This window comes from Eucyclogobius newberryi, unplaced genomic scaffold, assembly GCF_026437365.1.
Source record: "Eucyclogobius newberryi isolate DKJ021-1_F unplaced genomic scaffold, fEucNew1.0.hap1 SCAF_21, whole genome shotgun sequence".
NCBI classification, from domain to species: Eukaryota; Metazoa; Chordata; class Actinopteri; order Gobiiformes; family Gobiidae; genus Eucyclogobius; species Eucyclogobius newberryi.
In genome coordinates, this window is record NW_027315846.1 from 10,220,917 (window position 1) to 10,242,901 (window position 21,985).

Here is a 21,985-nt window from a genome sequence, read left to right on the forward strand (position 1 = left end):
GAATCTGCAACATCACTGAGCTGGTGCAGTGCAAAACGCTCACTCATCCTCTCCCATGGTGTGCAGAACAAGGGGGACAACCAAAATCCTGAAACTATAACCTTCATCTAAAAACATACACACAAAATCCATCATGAGCTACAACCCTTATCTCTCCTACCGTGGATCATGGGACAACTCCAGAGGGTCCCGAACCAAGACGCCCTACTCCTCTTCGTCTCCTCGCGTTGCCCCATCTGGGAAGAGGGTCCTCAGGCTGAGCTCCTCTCGTCAGGACGGCCCGGGCATGGATTTGACCCAAGTCAGCTCCGCGAATTCGGAGCTACTTGAGGTGAGGACCCAGGAAAGGGAACAACTGGTGGGCCTGAACGATCGCTTCGCCACCTACGTCGAAAAGGTGAGGTTCCTGGAGCATCAGAACAAGGCTCTCCTGTCCGAGCTGGAGGTGCTGAGGGCGCGACAGAGTAACCCGTCCCGTCTCCACGCCATATTCGAGGGGGAGGCCCGAAGCCTGAGGGCCATGGTAGAGTCCGAGAGCGGCGAGAAGATGAGGATGGAGGAGGACCGCGACTACCTGCGCGACGTGTTCGAACAGACGAAGGAGCGGTTTGAGGAGGAAGCCCGCAGGAGGCAAGGGGCAGAGGAGGAGCTGCAGCAGGCCAGGGAGGAGGCCACCAGGTAAAGAGGGTCAACATGAACATATTTAACTGCAGAGTGGGTAGAGTAACCAAAAAATGTACTCAAGTTACCTCAAAATAATATTACTCAAGAGTAATTAGGACGTAGCAGAAGGAGCAGTGCAAGAAACACAATCGTTTGAATCATTGAATATAGTCAACATAAAGCTTTTGTCACTTGTGGACTTAGGAAACTAGGGATGGTATTTGGATATTGGTGATATAGGAGGGTTTCCCCAGGTCCCGATATTTGGCACCGATAATGTTTCTGCACTACCCCAGACACGCCTTCATCCATTTTACTTTTTCAAAAGACTAGTGAGCAAAAATGGAAATATCTTAAAAACTGATTTTTGAACTTTATTGTAATCTAACATACATCTGTGGTTGTATTATTGGTATCGGCAAATATAGGTTATCGGCCCCAACAGTCAGACATATATCGGATATTGGCATCGGTTCAAAAAGTTTCATATCAGTGGATCCCTATCGGAAACAATCCAAAATTCACAGTTGGACAAATACAGAGGACAATAACCTTACTACCGTGTCCACCCTTCCAGGGCCCTGCTGTCCAACTGGGACGCTCAGGCCACAGTGGGGTCCCTGTGTGACGAGCTGCTGTTCCTGAAGAAGGTGTTCACGGAGGAGCAGGTGGAGCTTCGGTCCCAGCTCCAGGTGGCCAAGATCAGTGTGGAAGTGGAAGTGTCCCGGCCCGACCTGTCCACCGCTCTCCGCGACATCCGGTCCCAGTACGAGCGCCTGGCAAACAAGAACATGCAGGTGTTCAAAAAGCTCCTTGCAATGTTATCTTATCTATCTAAAAAAAATGTACTGGATTACAAAGGGATATGATGGTGGGAAATATATAGACAGTTAGATCATATTTTAAAAGTGAATATTGAGTATACTGTTTATAGTCAAAATTGCTACAAAAAGAGCTGATTATAGTTGGAAAAAAATATGTGATTTTCAAACAAAACAGCTTTGGTCATTATCTCCCATTTGTACTTCCAGGCGGCGGAGGAATGGTATAAGAACAAGTTTGCCAGTGTGGCCGAGATGGCGACCAAGAACAACGAGGCCGTGCGGGCGATCAGAGAGGAGACCATGGAGTATCGCAGGCTGCTCCAGTCGCGCTCGTCTGAAATCGAAGGCCTGAAGAACGTCATCGAGTCCCTCACCAAACAGCTGCAAGAACTGGAGCGCATGCAGACCAAAGAGGTGGCACGGTACCAGGCAAGTATCAAACACCACAAACCGACACAAGGATACTTAAAAAATCGAATGCGAAAAACAAGTTAATTGATTTATTGCTTATTACTAAATGTGTTAATTTAGTAATAATAATCGTTACCTGGACCACAGATTCCAAACTATGGCAGATATGCATGCCAGAGAAAAGATTATATTACTAAGACAAAGCAGGAAGTGCACCCACGTGACACTTAATGTTTTTGATGAAACAGAATTTAGTATATTTTGTCTTTAAGTATAATCGATCAGGAGAGCCTTGAACGCTTAACCATCATCGTATTATTAAAAAAAGTCATAAAAATCTGTGTATATATAATGGCAATAAGTGCAGCCTTTGACACCACATTCCATCCTTCTGAACAGTTGGCATCACTGGCACTGCCCTCAACTGGTTTCACTCTTATCTTTCAGCACTCAGTTCATTCAACTCAAATCTTTCACTTCTCACCCAGTCTTCATTGGCAAGTGTTCCGCAGGGTTCCGCCCTAGGTCCTTTGATTTTCCACTTCCACTACTACACGGATGACAAACCCAACTCCACATTCCCACCCTCCTCTCAACTTAACTGCCATGAAGCTAAATCCTGATTCACTTTCTCAAAACTCAACAGCAATAAAACTGAACGTTGCCATATTTCTAAACATTAAGATTTAAGTGTTTGACAGTATTTTCCTGCACTGAAAAAGAGCAAAGGGTCATGGTTTGCCTATAGTTCCCTTTTTACCACATGCAACAAAATGCAACATGAATCCACCATAATACCAATATTGTGGCATGTCCATTTAACAGGGGTTGTTGCTGTAGTTGTAACAAAAGTGGTACAGATGAGGTAAAAATAGCCTTTGAAAAAGGTTTGACAAAGAGAAAAAGAAGTGAAGCAGCAGAAAAAGGCAGGGCCATAAATATCACTTGGCGTTCTGCTCCTTAAGAAGCTGTGGAGCTCAGCAGACAGCAAGGTTAGCGCTGACACACACATTACCAAAGTCTTCTATCAGATGGAAACCAAGTGTATGTCCTATTACATTAAATTAATAGTAAATTAGAGAGCTTAACTTCTCATTTTTGTGCAAGAGAGGCAGCTATGTATATATTTATTTCGTTTAGACCTATGTGTTAAAAGTGCTCATGTAAATAATTTGAGTTTGAGTCTTTTGTGATCCACAGGCTAAGATATGTCACCTGGAAGGCGACATCACTGATGCCAAGCAGGAGATGGCTCGTTACCTGAAAGACTATCAAGACCTGCTGAACGTGAAGATGGCGCTGGATATTGAAATCGCAGCGTACAGGTGACGACTAAAAAACAACTCAATTACTACCTCAAAATAGGGACTAAACTGGCACTAAACCTGGAAGTACACCTGGAGAGTAAGGGACTCAACCAAGACTAGAACAGGACTAAATCTAGTCTACATCAAGACTAAACTGGGATCAAAGTTAATCAAGCCTGTGTGGTCAACAATCTTCCTTTTACTGTTAGTTTCTCAAGGCAATTACAGATCTGTTTGCATTATTATTATTATTATGAGTGGGTAATAATCAAAGAAAAAACATCTCTATTGCGAAAGACCACAGACCCTCCACCAGAAGCCACGCCCTTTTAAACCATAAACCACTCATTAAACAAATCTACAATTGTGTGACATGTTTGTATGTCTCTTTTTCAGGAAACTTCTGGAAGGGGAGGAGATTCGCCTGGCCTGTCCATCTCTCCCTGCTCTCAACTAAATACGAACTCCACCCTTCACTTTCTCTCTCCCTCCCTCCGCCCCTTTCTCTCCTTTCCTACATTCTTAAAACTACATCCACAACTCAACACCAAGACACCTGCGCCCTTGTGCCATATGGCTCCAAGAGGTCCAAGAGAAGTCCCCCTTCTTCTACACACGTCGCGACACCAAGAAATTCAACTACAAAGAGAGGAAGCCGCACTGCATTAGTTACATACAGCTCTTTGGGACAGCGATATCCTTTTGACCGACGCCCAAGAATCACAAGTTGGTTTATCCGTAGATCCTCGCTGTGCAAACATTTGACCAACTGTTTGTAAAGAAGGACAACGGTTTCTAACTTTTGATAGATGGACGTCGAGCTCGTCAAATCGATTGGCATTGCCCTGCTTTCTAGTTATCATTAATGATCAGCGAGCCAGTAACCTTAAAATGTTGCTTTCAGAAACTTACATTTTTGTGAATTTAAGTTATTTCCTCCATTGCATTTACGGCTAGACTCTGGTCCTTTCAAATACACTGGTGAATTCAAATAGACATGTTATCCAAGTATTCAAACTCATATTTTCTGTATTAGCTCCTGTTCGTGTAACTGCAATGGAGGACTGTTTTGTTACTGGTCTCTTCTTATAATGTCCTCTGTTTAAATTAGTTGCTAAAACAATGAAACAATACATGCAGGAGGTCCTTGTTGTTTGTTAAATTAATTCTCAACATCTGTGAAACTAACACACGACTGTGTCAATGTACGAGCCAACAACAAGCTGAATAAATCCAAGTTACCTACAGAACACTTTTCATGCTGAGTCTTTCTCATTTGAACCTCAGATGACTCAAAGGGATGCAGATAGCAGCAGGTAATTTGGCAATACGTGTATCAATACAGAGATGCGTATTGTGATACTTTTAAACAACATAAATGGCAAAGTTCTAAACTTCTTAACTTACAGAGTGCTGCATCAAGGCTAAATCTGAGGATCTGAAAATGTAACTTAATCATAGGTCAGTCTTATTAAACTTTTGGGGGATATTTGTGAATCAGGATGCATATATTTGTGTATCAGGATAGGTATTGTATCGTGAGGTACTAGGCAATACCCAGGCCTAGTATGATGTAGGTCTATGTGATTCATAAGTTACACACTGTTGGGGCATAACTGAATACCTGTACCAAAAATACATATTTAGAATACCAATTTTGGGTAACTGTTAGGATTAGTTTTTTTTGGCTCTGCACGTGCCGCGGTGTCAGCTCCAGTGCCAGCTCGACCCATCTTGTTTCATTCATTCTTTTTCGTTGTTTCTAATTGAATATGAGGCCAATTCTCAGATTTTCAAAGACAGTTTTGATCCTTGGATCAAAGAATACGAATGTGGCGTATAATCCGCTCCCAGTTGTGCCCCTGATCTGTCTGAGTCTGTTTAAAATGTGGCTTGTACACTGGAGCTGCCCGTGCGTATCTCCAACTAGCTTTGGAGCGAGAGAAGCAACATCGCTCGAGTCCTTGTGTTAGTTTGAATGACAACTAAAGACAAAGTAGACCTACTACATTTGCTCCGCATTTAATTGTAAAAGGAAGTGCGGTTGCTGTACAAATAGCCTATTCTGCCATTCAATCCAAACTACCTGGTCAGGTTGGTACCCCTTCGAGCCCTTGATGCCCTACGCACTGCCGCTATGTGCCTAATGGGAGTGGCGGCACTGTCTCTTTGCAAATTAAGATTTTAAATGCAACATAAAACATGGCTAATACACATTCACCGTTAATATAATAGATCCATGGCATTCACTCAAACAGTTTGGGCACCCCTGGATTAGACCAAATAATGGTATATGTACAATAATAATAATAATACTAATACATTTGAATACAGGTATTCTATATGTACTAAATTGAATTCTCTAAGTATTCTTCCCATTCAAGACACCCTGAACCCTATTGTGCCTGGAAATGAAGGCCCATGTGTAAAAGGTGGGCTCATTCATGGGTTCATGGGTTTTAACTTCCTGTTAGGAAACTTATTTCAATATGCAAAATATATATTTTGTTTTAAATTGTTAATCGCTATAGCAATTAAACTTTTTTCATCATTTAGAAATGTATGAATAACATGTTTCATTTGATGGTTCACATCCAGTCCACGTCGAAGTTCTTGGAGGTTCCAGAAGTAAATTCTCTTACATTTTTCCCAAAGGGATTAAGAAAATATTCTAATATTAAGCGTTTAGGCCTAGGGGGACGATAGACCTTTTCGCGGTGACGTCAGCATCCGGGACTCTGTGAGGGGTGACAGACACACAACATATCAGAGCTTACATTATGCCGAAATCCTGCTTCGTCGTTTAGAAGACCAAGCTTCTTCTTCTTTGGTAGCTGTCTTGATACTCGACATTGAATATACAGTATCATTTTTTTTGTCGGTAACCTATATGAGCGGTTGCTACGGTGTTGTTGACCCCTCGCAAAGTCCCAGATGATGACGTCACGCGAAAACGTCTATAGAGGCAGTAGGTGGCGGTAAATGCACCTTTGCAGTCTGTTACTTTTCAGTCAGATACTGCCATCTGCCATTAAAAGTAACACAACAACAACAACAACCGCAAGAAAACAGAAGAAGAAGAAAGTCTAAAGAATAGTCTTTATTCTGTAGACGTACAACTATAGTAGATGGCGGTAATGTAACACTTGGATACCAACCGCCATATAACACCAAAGAAGAAGAATAAAGTCTAAAGAATAAAGTCACCAAACACCAAAGAAGTATGTGGTAGCTACTGTCACGTAATCCAAAAATTACGTTACATGTAAAACTTAAAATTTTGCTTTATTAACTTGGCGGTTTATAAACTTTCAGAAACAGATTTTTAATAGAAATTATAGGTATTGTTCTCATTACTTACCACATAGCGGATCAGCTCCGAGTAATTTTAAATACATTTAATATAGATATTCATTTAAATTAATGGAGAATTTACTTCCGGAACTACGTAATAGCCGGTCACATGCGTTGTCACCATGGATCTAATGGTTGGGTTGTCACGTGCAAACGTCACTTCCGCAAATATAACATGGCAGCGGCGTTCAGGAGCATGTTTCGCGTATGGACATTTGTCGCTCGGCTCAGGTAAGATTTTAAGTTTTTTATTCGTCAGACATTCGTCCACGGTAAACGATAAGACTAACATGATTTTAGAGTGTTTTTAGAATCAGGTAAATGTACTGGACTCTACATAAGGCTGTTGTTAGGAAGTGAATTGTGTCGCAGTAAGGTTGAGTCGTTCTAGCGTTAACCTTTTCAAGGGCTGGAATTTGCTTTTATGTTGATAATTTTATAACGAATCAATGAATGCACATTGTCAGTTATACACCGTACAGTCAGAACTGTTAGTTGTTAAAATATCTAATTGTCACATACCTGATGAAATGCGTTTTGAGTTTCGTCTGATATAGACATGTTTTGTTCAAAACATGTCCATATTGATATCAAAATATGATATCAAAACATGTCCATATCAGACATAAGCTCTGTCAGGACATGAGATATGGGATGATGTGGAGACATGATGGGGTGATATGTTGCGTCACCATACACACATCACCTCATCACCCTTGCACACATCACCTGAGGGGTTATGATGACACTGATTATGATAACACTGATTATTCAGTGGTTGTTTACACTAATTGAAGGTTATTGAATTGATTATTGTAATGCCTTTTATTTCCATGTTTTCTTTTAGTTATATTTTATTGCAGTGGAGTCATGATCATAAAAATATCTTGATTATATTAAAAAAAAAAAAGTCAAATTATTATTTGCTTAGTCAGGAGTCCCACCTTCTCTTTGTAATTACAATTTGAATAATTGTACAGCCCAAGCAGTTGTCTAATATGTTTATTTCTTAATTTAAAATGCATTGACTAAAGGGTCCCCGGTACGCTAATCCAAATTACCGATAAAGGCACCAACACATGCTTGTAGTAACACATGCTTGTAGTAACACATGCTTGTAGTAACACATGCTTGTAGTAACACATGCTTGTAGTAACACATGCTTGTAGTAACACATGCTTGTAGTAACACATGCTTGTAATAAAAGCATGCTTGTATTTAGTGCAACAACTGCTTTTGGATAAAACATGTTTGTGCCTTTTTTGAATTTGTAACAGAGTTGTGGGTTTACTGTCAAATCTAACGTGCTCATTTTAATGTATTTCTATGAATGTTTTTATTTTATTTTTCTTTACAGAGCACCCTTGATAATCAGAATACAGCGATGTAATCTCAGCACAGGTATTTATTAATCTCTTAATTTTACAAAGATGACTATGAGGTTCATTACGTAAATCGTGGTTGAAACCGCGTGTCAATTTGAAAGGGCCACGCATGCTTATTTAGACTCTTCTGGTTCACAGTGCGAAGGCTGTGGAAGCGCCCCTTCAAGCCTGTCCCAGTGCTGGTAGTCACTGGAGGAGGTTACTATGGTTATCAGCACTACAAGGGTAAACGGGAAGTAAAAGGAGTCATCCCTGCGTTGGCCACACCCACTCAGGTAAATCCACATGTCTTTGTAGAAAATAGATCTGGAAGAAAATCTGGATGCCAGTATTTTTTCATAATTGTCACAGAGTTGGACTTAAAACACCTCGAATGCAGTAAAATTAATGTGCGTTTTATGACATCTGTAAAAATATAAGATACTACATTAGTGAATCAGAACTGAATAGGAATAACTGGCTGAGTGATGTTTTTGCAAAGTTTACAAAAAACTTTACAAAATGTATTTATTTATGTTGCTTTTTATGATTGTGTGAGCATACAGCTATGTCTTCATTGCTCTTCTATTTCCAGTTTAACTCAGTTGTTGTTTAAAGCAGGACACATTCAGGGAATACATTCTGTTTTTGGCAGATAACTGGACAAGAAAAGTATCCCCAGATATCCCAGATACTGCTATGAGCACTGATATTTTGTGCATTTCCACTTTACTACTTTGAATATATTTTATGCATTATGTATTTATTGATGTCATGTCATATTAATGTCATACAGAAACATGCTTGCTTAGTCTAAGTTAAGTAATTGTTATGCTTAAAACAATCCAGATTTTCTTCCACTGCCAAATCACAAAAATACATTTAAATGTTCCTTTTTCTGGTTGTCCCGCACAGAAGTAAAAAAAGATAAGAAAATATACATAAATTATATTTACACTGACAAAAGTCATGGTCCAGAAGCCCCTGTTGTCAAACGTCTTAATTATAGACGTCTAATTGTATAGCAGAAGTGTGATTAAACAGCATTGTTGACCCACATTTCTACTCTGCCAGTCAGCTCAGTGATTTAGCAGCTTTTTTTAGCCACAGTTTGTTTTAATTTGTTGATAAAGCTGTGACCTATATTCTACCCGAACACTAGGGGCAGTGTTGGCTAAGTCTATTAAAAGCCCAGGAAAAGAGTAATTGGATGCGTGTCCTACATTGTGAGCTTTTCAGACACACCTTGTCCTCTCTTTACTCTATTATTGTAACATCTCCATTAAGATTGTAGTACCTCACGAATATTCCTTGGGATTGTTTTTTTTAGTACAACTGTTTTGTTATATTTCTACTAATTTGTACCTTAGAACAACCACACATAAAAGCTGAGACAATTAACACACTTGCCACAGTATGTTTGAACATAACTAAGCCCAGCTCAGTTTCTCTGCGGTTGCTAGTTTGAGTCTAATGTCTGTGCAGCCCTTGTGTTTTGGCAAGACATTTGACCCAGCTTGCCTCATCGTGTGGTTTAGGAATATCATGAACATTATGAAACTTCATAGTTTGAATAGGCTGAGGTTCTTCGGGACATGAATACATTACCAATGATAATTAATAACATAAAAACTGCTGTACTGTGCTGTATTTGTTTTGATGTTGAGGCTTTAGACTAGTGTCCGTTTAGTGAATGAGGCCACAGTGGAGAGTGAGCTGCTAAAAGGTGTTTAGTCTAATCCTAATCCAGATCTCTGGCTCTGGACTTCCTGCACTCTGCAGTGTGGCAAAACGCTGCTTTTAAACCCTCCAGACCAAACCAGGACTAAACACTGGACACCAACCTTACATTGGAGTATTATGTTTTGGAACGGCAGTGGTTGCAGACGTTTTATCTTTGGACATTGCTGAAAAATTGGGATTATCTTGATGATCACTGATGCTTTTTTGAGTTATTTTGTTTGTGACGTGATGTTTTGAACTTTAATCCGTTTTTTCAATTGTCTAGTCATATCTTATTTGAACATTTTATTGTATAGTCAATTAGATTGGGCTAAAGTCCGTCTTACTTTAAGGGTTGTACTGTGAAGTATTCCTCTTACTTGAAACATCTTTCACAATTCGAGTGCCAGTTTCTAACCACATTGAATAGGTTTTCCTCATCTCTTCTATGCATATCTTGGACTGTACTTTCTGCAGTTATTGTTGCTTGTTTTGGGTGACGTTTTAAAACTAGTTCACTTTGGGATTACGGTCTATTGGTTCATACAAAGAGGCTGTAATGACAAACGAGGATTAGCCAATGGAGGATGTGTACCTAATGAATACGTGGACAAGACTCCAGGCTAGAGCTACAGTTTTAAGTATGATTGTTGAAGGTTTAAGCTTGGACTGGAATCAAATGGTTGGCGGACAGTTTGTAATGTTATAGGGAAGAGATGGTGAAGTTTTGGCGTAACCGCGGCGATGAGCGGACGAATCGAGGCATCTTGCGGCGCATTAAGAAATCTAAAAACAATGACCACAGGAAAATTGCGCCGAATGTCATCTCGAACTCGAACGCAACTCAAGAAAACGGCACAGCAAAAATGCAAAATACAGAGGAAAATAAATACACAAACTCTACGCAAGGAACAAGAGTCGGCTTCAGGTGAAAATCGTAAACTAAATGATTATATATATTTATTTTCAGACTCTGTGTCCACTGTATTATTATAGAGCCAGGATAGTGTTGTCTCACCTCAAGAATTAATCTTCATGTTCAACCAGTGAAGAGTTTGATATGCTAAATGCTAAATTTGGTGTTCATATTAGTATAATAATCATTTTTGTGTTCCTTTTTGTATTGTTTTGGCTCTGTGGACGTTTGCATGGTGGATTTTACTAATAACATTGTTTTACATTCCATCCCGAGCTCTATTGTTTTATTAAAGTGGGCATTATTCACAAAAAAGTATTACCTTGCCATTTTTTAGTTTTCCAATAACCATAATAATCATATAATCATAATTTTGCCATCCATCAGAAATGAGCTAAAATGAGCCTGTAAATGTCCTGGTTGAGCTTCAGGCTTCGCACCAAAAGTAAAGAAACTGTAAAATAAAACAGAAATGCAGAAATATCACATAGTTTGAAAGATTACACTGACAACAATTACAAAAAGTAAAGTGTTGGTAGCTTCTCGAAGGCCACTGCATTAATTGAATTAGTAAAAGTAAATGAGCTTCACTAGTGAGCAGCTTATGATCTATATTTTAGGCTGGTACCACAGCTGACTCTGAAGCGCCGTCTGAAGTTACTCAGTGGAAGCCCCACCCCCTGGCGCCGTCGTCCAATGGCGTTCCTCTACTGCTCACTGACCACCAGAGCTTTGCGACCGCTGGCCAATCGGGTAAAGCCTTTGTCTGATTGTGTTTGTAGCTTTCAGAGCAAAAACAGTGCTTCCCATCTCTGGTTTCGGAAGAAAATTCTCCCGTCATTTTACTCGTATAAGATAAAGAGTTAGCAGGATTGAGGCCAATTAGCTAAAAAAATCACACATAATGACCAAGACGCAATCACTTTAAATCCCAAAAATATAAACTTGAAAATGCCACAAAATGTATTTTTGACATTGCCATTTTATTATGGCTGCAATGATTAAGTGGACTTTGACTTTCAACTAATAAAAAAAATACTGGCTGACTAGTTGAACTAAATGATAATTTAAAGAATCAACCCTCTGTCCTTTTTTTAAAACTATTTTTATTAACAATCTTGTTTCTTTAATCAAGAATTCTGCAGTGATTTACTCAGTAGCTTCCTCTGTCTGTTGCCTTATCTAACTTGAAGAAAGATTTTCTCGCTTTGCAGAACTGCCTTTATTATAAATAATCTTAACACATTTCATGCTTTTCGGAAGATCTTAAGTGATTTTAATCATGAAGATTTAACAGTTACTACAATAAGTGGTATTTGAATGTTTAGGGTTCAGTACAAATACCTGGGAGTGTGAATAGATGAATCCAAGAGTTTTAAAGCTTGCATTGAAATGTTGAGTCAAACTAAAAGTGAGTATCTCACATTTGTGAATAGAAATGGAATTATCAAAGCAACCTTTTTGTCTGTTCTAGACTATAGTGACACCTTTTGTGTGCAAGCGACTGCATGTTTTAAAGCCACTGGATGCACTTGACAACATGCTCTTCCATTTATGACAGGCGACGGCTACCGCACTCATCACTGTTTTATACCAAAAAGTTGGATGGTCATCTCTCTCACAAATATGTCACCAACATAATAGTTTTTATATACAAAGTCATTTTAAAGAAATTGCCCTTTTATTCACCATCACTTTTAAAGTAAGGCTGCGCTGCACATGGCAATAGAGCAACAACACTTTATACTAGATGTTCCACACATTAATACTAATGGGTAAGAGTGCGTTTAACTACTGTGGGTCATATGTGACTGTTGTAAAAGAACAAGACTCTCAACTGGCCTCCCGGTTAAATTAAAGGTTGAATCAAAATAAATAAAATTAATTATACTTCGAGATATTTTGGATACATTTTAACCAAATACATGTGAAAATATGGAGACTGAAGTCTTCTAGATGAAGAATATTTACAAATGTAATGGAATATTTATTAAAATCTGAAATTGTTTTCTATTTTGCCATTTTGTTCAACAATGGCTTTGTGATGAAAAAAAAAAACATCCTTTTTCACAGGCTGTATAGTCCAGTTAACAATAATAATAATTATTATTTTAATAGTCGGCTAATCACAATTAATCGTTCCATTTCTACTGTTTATAATGTTTTAGTTTCATGATTTCATTTAAACTGTCTTTTCACTCTTGAGTTGCCTCCTTTGAAATTCTCAATATTTTTATATCTATTTAAAAAAAATCAGTTCAGTATGCATTTTACTTCCGAAACCAGAAGCTTTAGAGCGCCGTTAGTCTAAGACAGTGTTAAGTGGCCCTTGCCTTCTACTGACTGTGATCCAATTTCACTCTATTATACTTCCTCTGAGGGACAACCAAATGGTCTTCTTCCCCCTCCTTTCCTTTATCCCCATTCAAATTATGATCTATTTCTCTTTTGATTGTTATTGATTCTTTGTCCTTCAGGTGGCGCTGTACCGGTCGTTTCCCACTCGGGTGATTTCTCGAGTATGGGGCAAGATCAATGCTGTGGATTTGCCCAAATTTTTACGAAAACCTATTTATTCACTCTACATCTGGACCTTTGGAGTCAACATGCAGGTAACGAACTGCAACCGAGCGCGGTCAAATTCAGCGAAATGCGTTTTGCTGATGAGTCCGTCTTGTCCAACAGGAAGCAGCTGTGGAGGACTTGCATTTTTACAAGAATTTGGGAGAATTTTTCAGACGACAACTTAAACCTGCCGCAAGACCCCTCTGCTCCTCCACCTGCCTGGTAAGATATACTGCACATTTTCATACATTTTGGGCTTCAATAAGTGGGCACGAATCCCACTGTATTGACACTATCATGGCATCCATCTCGCAAGTGATTTTTTATTATTGTGTGGAGGTATTGTCGAATTCACTTGTCACTATTGTCATTTGTTTGAAGTGGTCTTCAAGTGGCAAATCAATACATATTAAAAGCTTTACTATGTAACTTTTCTGGTGTTGAGTGCCCCACCTGCTTGACGCCATGGAGAAAATGTTCCACAGTGTAATATTAAACTCATTCATTCCAATATAGGTGTTTTTATTGCAACAAAACATGCATTCTTACCGCAGATTTGCTTGTCTCCATGGTAATAGATTTGATTTAGAGCTTGTCATGGAGACACCTGAAATGTTACATAGTGCTCCTTTTAATTGTGCCTATGATCAGACCTGGTTAGACCTTGTTGTTTGATGATCTCTAGTTGATAATGCTGGAGTTTTTTTACTGTAATTCCAGACCTCTCCAGCAGATGGCAAAGTGCTTCACTTCGGTTCTGTGAAGAACTCTGAGGTGGAACAGGTCAAAGGCGTTACCTACAGTTTAGAGCAGTTTCTGGGGCCACATAAAGGAAGCAGCCAAGGTAAGAAATACTTGCCAGTCAAAATGGTCTTCTCCTTGTATGGAATAGATGGAGAAATAAGATAAAAGACACACTGTTTTGTCCCAGTGTGCTATTCTCTTTACCTGTAAGTTCGATAAGTAAGTTGAAAAGTGGTAATTGTGCCAAGCATTTCAGTTTTCTACCACATTTCGTTTCATTCATGCATTTTTAAGTTATCTAGATTCTAAATGGGAGTAAAGTTTGTTAATAGCCAAGTTAAATAAAAATATATTCAACATGTAAAGGAATTGGCACATTACAGTGCTTTTTGGCTATGGGTTTAGTTGACCTACTCACCTAATTTCCTGTCTGCGCTCCGATTGGCCAGTTGACAGCTTCAGAGACCGCCTCCTCTTGCATCCGGATAACGACCTGTTCCATGTGGTCATTTACCTGGCGCCAGGGGATTACCACTGTTTCCACTCTCCGGTCGACTGGACAGTTCAGCTGAGGAGACACTTCCCAGGTAACGTGCGCTAATTATACCCGTGTATTTATACCACTAACTTTTAAACTTAAAGGCATAATGGACGATTTTTTGGCACCAAATCTAAGTCATTTCCTCGTGGCGTGGACTGCCGATTAGTCCTACCACGTATCAATCATAGAACGCACCTACTCGTGCTGCTCGTCCCCAGGAGAGCAGCACGTTTCCCTGTTTTGTGATCAAACACACTGGACTGAAATGTTTTCGTTTTCTTGTGTACAATAGCAGCCTGGGAACAGTTCTGAGGAAAGGCTTATCTCAATTTATCTTCTTTTCTGCTGGTGCAGATAAAAGCGCATTGATCAATTATAATATAGTTCCCTCAGTGTACGGGACAAAAAGGCATGAAGACGGAGAAAGTCAGTTCGAGCTGTCTCAGAAGAGACGGAAATCTACGGGAGACGAGAGATGCAATGCGCTCCGTTGCGCTAGTAAACAAACGCACTTTGCTTTTTTGTGCGTCTGCACGGGGGAGTGCGCATTCTCAAATCGGCGAAAAATCGTCCATTACGCCTTTAACCAAGATCTAAAACAGCAATTGACTCCAGTGTGGATGTGATGAAATAAAATCCATTAATGAGCTGACTAGAGGTGGGCAATATACAGACTGAAAAAAAGCTGATTAAGTTTGTTGTTAACGTTCAAATAAGGATATAAGGTGATGTTTCTCTCTAACCCTAACCCTGTGATTTTAAAGACACGTTTTAACACATTTATGTTGGATTGAAATATCATCTGACTATTATTGGGATACTCCAAAAAATATACATAAAAGGTATATTATCATTCAGTGCTTTATACCTGCAGACATTTTCCATCTTATTAATAATTCAACTTATTAATCAGCCTCCATCTAGACCTGTCACAATAATTACCATATCTACTTATAGTTTTTCAGGAAATTAAAGCTGGAAAAATGTTTTTTTTGGGGCTCAATATTTATGGAGTGTATCTTTTCTTTGCGTTAACGTAAAGTTATTTTATAACATTGAAATTTCAGCTGGAGAGGCTTGAATAATGAACATACACGGCTCATAAATTATACTTAATTACTACTTAAGTGTTTCATTTGGCTCTTTATCTATTACAGCTCATGATTTTTATACACATGGATCATTTGGAATAAGGTTTACTGGGATTTTTGGAATAATATAGCTCCCTGCCTCCTCAAACTCCACAGAATATAGCTTTATATTACCTCTAAAAACCAAACTACTTGTGAAAACAGATCATTATTTGGCACACAAACATTCATTCACATGCGTTTGTGTTGTAGGTTCCCTGATGTCGGTCAGTCCTGGAGTCGCTCATTGGATTAAAGAGCTCTTCTGTCTAAACGAACGAGTGGCTCTGACCGGCCAATGGGAACACGGCTTCTTTTCGCTCACCGCTGTCGGGGCGACCAACGTGGGCTCCATACGCATCTACTTTGACCAGGTACGAAACAAGCAACAACGGAACAAGAAAGTGCAAACTTGCTGATGCACCTACATGTACATGACAATAACTCTTAGGTCCTCCCCCGTCCTTCAACTTTAACTTTAATTTTGGATCATTACATTGACACAACAAAAAACTGTATTTAAAAGTGTTGTGCTGCACATACACATATTAATTTGATCTCTGCTTATTTGCTTCCGCCTTTAATACATTTTTAATCAAATCTTATCGAGCTTGCATTTAGATTTGTTAGTGAAGATTTTAAGCATGAACAGAAGCATTAACGTTTGAGAGAAGATACATTATGAACTGTTGAACAAACCTATGCATTTTAGAGGATGTTTATAAAGGTATAAACTACCAAAATAAAGGTAGTCATCTGGACATCTTAATTTTTTTATCTAATGTAGTCATCTGACATTATTTTGCCTGCATCATCGTTTGTAATTGTTTTATTCTGGTATTTCAGGTTCAGATTAAAAGGTTTAATCACATATCTGCTTCTCTCCTGTAGGAACTCCAGACCAACATCCCGAAGTACAGTAAAGGCTCGTGCCATGAACGCTGTTATCAGGGCGATGAGTCGATTGCCGCTGGCGTGATGTTGCAGAAAGGAGCGCCTCTGGGAGAGTTTAACCTGGGATCCACGGTCGTTTTGGTTTTTGAGGCTCCCAAAGACTTCAGCTTCAATCTGGAAGCGGGACAAAAGATCAGAGTCGGAGAAGGGCTGGGTCTCGTCTCCTAAAACACAAAGTGCTTTCAAGTGCGGTCGGGTAATTCAAATATGGGAGTTTCCGACATGTTTGCCAAAGTAAATCGATAAATGAATTATTATATAAACATTGTACTTGCGTTGGTCACTAAAAGCTTTTAACTTAAACATACTTCCCAACTTATCTATCTTCCCAGGGGGGAGATAACGCATAAAAAAGGGGGAGATTTCCCGCTTAAGAGGGATATTTCAAATTTCATCAGAATTAAGAGATAAAAACGAATAAAAACACACATTTTACTTTATCTGATACATTCATACAACTACGCCGGTATTTTTTTTCCCCGTCGGTTTGTCATTGTCGGCGCCACTAGTTTCGGCACCACTCACGTCGTTCATGATGTCGATTTCATATTAAATACCATCTGTGCACTTTAACTTCGCGATTTGCATTCTGGGACGGAAACACGCCCAGCATTCTCGGCGTAATCACAACAAATATGGCGGCGCCCATGTCAGCTGTTCTCCCCCGCTCGCCTTCGTGACCCAAATTAAGGATAACGGCGTAGTAAAGGTCGATTTTTGATTTTTCGGGAGATTGTTGAGAGGGTTGGGAAGTATGCTTAAAATTCCAACTTGATCCAGCAGCTTACTCATGGTATTGGCATATATTACTCTTCTGATAAGGGCATTTAAGTCATGCAGATGGCACCACGTTAAAGGAAAAACTAATTGATACCTGAAATCAACTACAAGCAATTACATGTTGAAAACTGAATGGCTTTGTATGTATGGGACCAGGGCAGCTGAAAAACATGGCCTTCCTTTTATAGCGGGGCAACTTTAATGTACTATAAATGTCTCACAGGTACCATTTTTGGTGTTTGGCCTTGAAGTATTTTTCCCCTTTGTATCTTATCGTATCTTAATTAGTCGCCTGAATTATGCTTGGATTCATACTCTTTATTTGGGTTCAATCCTTTACACGAGCAGAGAGCAAAACAAAAATAATCATAATAATAATCATACTATTATGATTATTATAGAAAACGCATTACGGCCCTTCATATTGCTTTATTTGTGACTGACTGAAATCCTATCTTACCCGTGTGGCTCATTCATCCATTATTGTTATTGTCAATGATACCATTTCTAGCAGCTTTTGAAATTGTCTGTAATGATCACGGTATACATGGCTACTTGTGCTTTTACTGTAAAAGAACAAACAACAAAACTCCTGTTGCCTTTTTGCTGCTTCAAAATACAGACTTATATCTTTCGTAAAAACTGTATTTTATGACACATTGTCTACATTGTGCAAGAACTAAAATGATTAAAACTACTGGTAACCTGTAAAATAACAATAGTGTAAATGCATGTATGAGTATGTCTTGCTTTCTTATATAATGTTTCTATGTTTATTCTCAGTTTAGTTAATTATTTAAATATTTTTTGTCAAAATTTATCTGTAAATTGGAATCCTGCTCGCACTAACTCCTAATACAGATCTATAAATCCATCCTTTTTTTTCTTTTCATTTTTATGCATTTTGTATAATTGTGATCATAATAAAATATTTTTTCTAGTTATTCAACATCTGTCTTATGTTTTATGTGTCATATGTAATGCAGTGGTTCCCAACCTTTTTTGTCTTTACTGCCCCTAACTCAATACTAGGAAAATAAGTGCTTATTATTGTCTTGTCTTGTATTGTCAGTTACTAGCTATTAGATTTTCGTTTATTGTTGAAATACCTCTAAAATACGGATTCCTCTGCAGTTTGCTTGATTTAGAATAAATGTAATTCCAATTTGTTGTCATCCTTTGAGTCCTCCCTTGTTTAAGACCAGTGTAGCGACTATTGTCATAGTATAGATCAATTTAGAACGGGTAATCCTGTTATAGACTTTATTTAAGGTCGGTGCAGAACGCTGTTGCTCGGGTCCTAACTAGAACCAGGAAGTATGATCACATTAGTCCTGTGCTCAGGTCTCTGCACTGGCTCCCTGTGGCTCAGAGAATAGACTTTAAAGCAGCTCTGCTTGTGTATAAGTCTCTCCAAGGCCTAGCACCAAAGTACATCTTGGATATGTTAGTGCCATATGAACCATCTCCTGCTGGTGCCAGAGTCAGGACAAAACATGGGGAATCTGCATTTCAGTTTTATGCAGCTAAAATCTGGAACAGTCTTCCTGAAGATGTGAGACAGGCTTCTACTCTGACAATGTTCAAATCTAAGCTAAAAACAGTTTTTTTTAGCTGTGCATATGACTGAAAGGATTTTTTCTTTGCACTCTTCTCTTTTGTTTGTGATTTTATTAGTTTAGACAATCAGTTGGATTGATCATTTTTAATTTAGTTAATTTTATTGTATTTCTGTTTCTGTAATTTCTTTGTGATTTTAATGCATTTTTCCTGCTGTGTGAAGCACTTTGAATTGCCTTGTGTATGAAATGTGCTCTACAAATAAACTTGCCTTGCCTTGCCTAATCTCCCATTTGTCCAGGAGTGCTCCATTGTAGAAAAAGAGAATGACTTTTGGATGAAAGTCGAAATATCATGTTTTTCCAACAACAGTGTCCAGATGACTGCAACTGAATGTTTTTCTACGACCTGATTTTAGGCCAAATATTTCTCAGATGATGCTTGGTATGAAATGTTTGAGAACCACAGCTCTAAAACGCAAGGATGTAAAATGTACTACAAAGAACATGTTTATATTTTATGCAATGCAATTTCACCTTATTCTGAAATGATTAAGTTTTATTTTGTACTCACATGTCAAGACTACTTCCGCCGGTCAGAGTTCACCAACATGGCGGCCGCCTGTCGATAACACTTGTGTCATTTTCCCACGCTTTGGAGGAAAATAGACCTTTCTCGCCGCTTTATTTCGGTCACATTTCCACGGAGACATGTTCCAGGCATTAGGCGGCAGGAGCCTTCAGGCGGCCCGGCTCTGTGCCCGCAGGAGAGCCGTGCTTGTGGAGGCGGTGCGCGGCCGAAAGACCCGCAGTGACCCGATAGCCAAGTCCAAGGAGGGGAGGATCAAGACGCCTCCGCCCGTGGACCCGGTGGAGATGGTGGTCCTAAAGGAGAGGTACACGGAGTACCAGCTCATCCTGAGGGCGCTCCGGTGGGTCTTTGTACGCGACACTAGTTCAGAAGTCATCATATCCCTATGCCCTTGCCATTGGGGTTAATAAAAATGGTGTTATAACCAGACATTTTATGGAATAGCTACTGAATAATATGGTCAGACATAGAAAGATGGACTCTGGAAACGTAAGCTTTTAATAACTAATGACTGTAAATAAGCAATAACATCATATTAATTCAGCTTTATCGAAAGAGTGGAATGGCAAATGTACCAGCATGTGTTACAGCCCTGAACCAGTACACCCTATAAAGTCTCAAATTATTAGTTTTTTACCTTAATCTCATTATTTATACAATTCGTGTGACATCACAGGTGGGACTCTCTAAGTGGGACGAGAGGGACAGGCCCCTAAATGACAAAGGGGGACAGGTTTTCAGGTTATACTTTTTAATATGCAGGATTATAGCCAAAGCTCATCTCTAATGTACTGAATACAAACGTTAGAAAATAACGTGAATGAAAGAAAATCAATTTGTCTGTTTTAGGTCATGGTGTCCATAATTGTACAATAATGATACTGCATACAATAATCATAAAACATAAACATTGCATCATGACATCCCTAATTTACAATAACAACTGCTATATTGGGGCAACTCCTTAATTGTGGAACTAAGGAACTAACTGCTCTATCTCTCGGCAGTATGGACTTCAAAGAGGAGGTGCTGAAGAAAAAGTATGAAGCAGAGACTGGATCTTTAGCTGAAGAGCGAGCGAGGAAAGAGGAGGAGGAGCACCGCGCCCTGATGGACTGGAACCGAGAGGAAAACCAGCGCATGCTTCAACTCAGGTCAGACTCAAAGATAAATGTTCATTGTTGTGCTTTTATGAGTCAAATGCACAATATCATTAAAATAATATTGTTTTCAGGCTGCAAAGGGTCCATATTGAGAAGGAGGAAGCTGAACGAAAGGAATTGGAGGCTGCTCTCGAACGGGAACAACAACAGCAAGATTTTATAAGAATGAAGGAAGAGGAACTCGTACACTTACAGGTGCAGTACAACACATCACTCTAGAGCTTACATTCAACACTTCACATTAAATGATTGTCTTTCACTGTGCAGGAAGAGGCTAAACACTTCATCACCGTGGAGAATTTGGATCAGAGAATCGAAGAGGCATTGGACAATCCCAGGAATTATAACTTTGCCGTTGACAAACAAGGACGAATGATCAAACAGACTGTGCTTAAGTGAAATGGAGACGTTTGTTAAAGATGCCGCGGGTTTTCGTTCAGTTCAGTTCACTGTTTTGACCTGAAGAATGAAAATTGCCACTCATAGTCACCAACAGCCAGAGAATTTAGATTCAGTTGAAAATGGTTATTTCAGTGTTTTTACATGATTTACTGTAAAACGTCTATGAAAAGTGTAACGAGCCTCAAAACTCCAAACCTGCTTGTTCATCAACTACTTTGTTTGTCTTCTGAGCTCGTTCAGGCAGTGCTGTTTTATGTATTTTGCTTGGTTTTGTAAATATGTCAGATCATTACTAAACAGCAACTTTTTCATAGTGACTCGTCTTTTTGATTTTCATACAATTGCTCATTCACAACTATTCAAGTAATTATATATATTTAATAAAAAAGTGGGCAATAACTAGCACTAGCACTATTACTAAAAATGTCACGCACTGTTTCAAAATATGCGGTTTACAAACAAAAATCCAGATTTGGTGTATATTATATTGAATATTTCTATGTTTTTGTTGGAGCATGTGTAAAAACATGTCTATAAAGGTATTAATTGAGGTTTAATCATCAGACAAATGTGAAATGTCTTTAAAAAATGTCTCACAAAAAACATAAATTTCATGTTATGCCCTTAATTGAAAGTTTACAACATAACTTTTTTTTCATTTTTATTGTAATCCACTCTTTTTGTTGCATTTTCAAATACAAACACTACACTCGATATTCAAACTTTGCACATGTTCAAAATAACATTCACAATATTATCATAATTTCAATATATTGCACACCTTTAGATTGGTTAACATAAAATCTGAGTTTAAAACCGTACGAGCCGTAAAGCTGCAGTCATTTAAAACACTGCAGTAAGTGTATTATATTTATGCATTCCCGTTAGTGTCTGGCAGCTCTTGGTTTGTTGTCATCTCAGGTTTAGCGTTAAGCGGGTGAAGCTGCGGCTCATGTATGACAACGTGCTGCTAATCCTCTTCACTTGTCTCACT

At 38.9% G+C, this 21,985-nt stretch overlaps 3 protein-coding genes across 4 annotated transcripts; all 3 read left to right on the forward strand.

Moving 5' to 3' along the window:
• On the forward strand, positions 1–4,457 carry neff2 (neuronal intermediate filament family member 2). Its single transcript, XM_072458113.1, has 5 exons — positions 1–678; positions 1,241–1,460; positions 1,695–1,916; positions 3,099–3,223; positions 3,602–4,457. Exons 1-5 carry the CDS (start codon positions 134–136, stop codon positions 3,660–3,662), a joined length of 1,173 nt encoding a protein of 390 aa, XP_072314214.1. The 5' UTR covers positions 1–133; the 3' UTR covers positions 3,663–4,457.
• A 2,254-nt stretch (positions 4,458–6,711) lies between these two features.
• Positions 6,712–16,815, forward strand: pisd (phosphatidylserine decarboxylase). 2 transcript variants are annotated; one of them, XM_072457901.1, is made up of 9 exons: positions 6,712–6,790; positions 7,917–7,960; positions 8,083–8,219; positions 13,039–13,173; positions 13,247–13,348; positions 13,847–13,970; positions 14,320–14,457; positions 15,755–15,915; positions 16,433–16,815. In XM_072457901.1, the coding sequence occupies exons 1-9, from the start codon at positions 6,735–6,737 to the stop codon at positions 16,661–16,663; spliced, it is 1,128 nt and encodes a 375-aa protein (XP_072314002.1). In that variant the 5' UTR covers positions 6,712–6,734; the 3' UTR covers positions 16,664–16,815. The 2 variants fall into 2 exon arrangements, with proteins under 2 accessions (XP_072314002.1, XP_072314001.1); XM_072457900.1 differs by lacking the exons at positions 6,712–6,790; positions 7,917–7,960; positions 8,083–8,219 and adding exons at positions 9,685–10,573; positions 11,182–11,314.
• Positions 16,816–19,424: 2,609 nt separating this feature from the next.
• On the forward strand, positions 19,425–20,994 carry mrps26 (mitochondrial ribosomal protein S26). Its single transcript, XM_072458085.1, has 4 exons — positions 19,425–19,766; positions 20,434–20,580; positions 20,661–20,784; positions 20,857–20,994. The coding sequence occupies exons 1-4, from the start codon at positions 19,546–19,548 to the stop codon at positions 20,986–20,988; spliced, it is 624 nt and encodes a 207-aa protein (XP_072314186.1). The 5' UTR covers positions 19,425–19,545; the 3' UTR covers positions 20,989–20,994.
• The last annotated feature ends 991 nt before the right edge of the window (positions 20,995–21,985 follow it).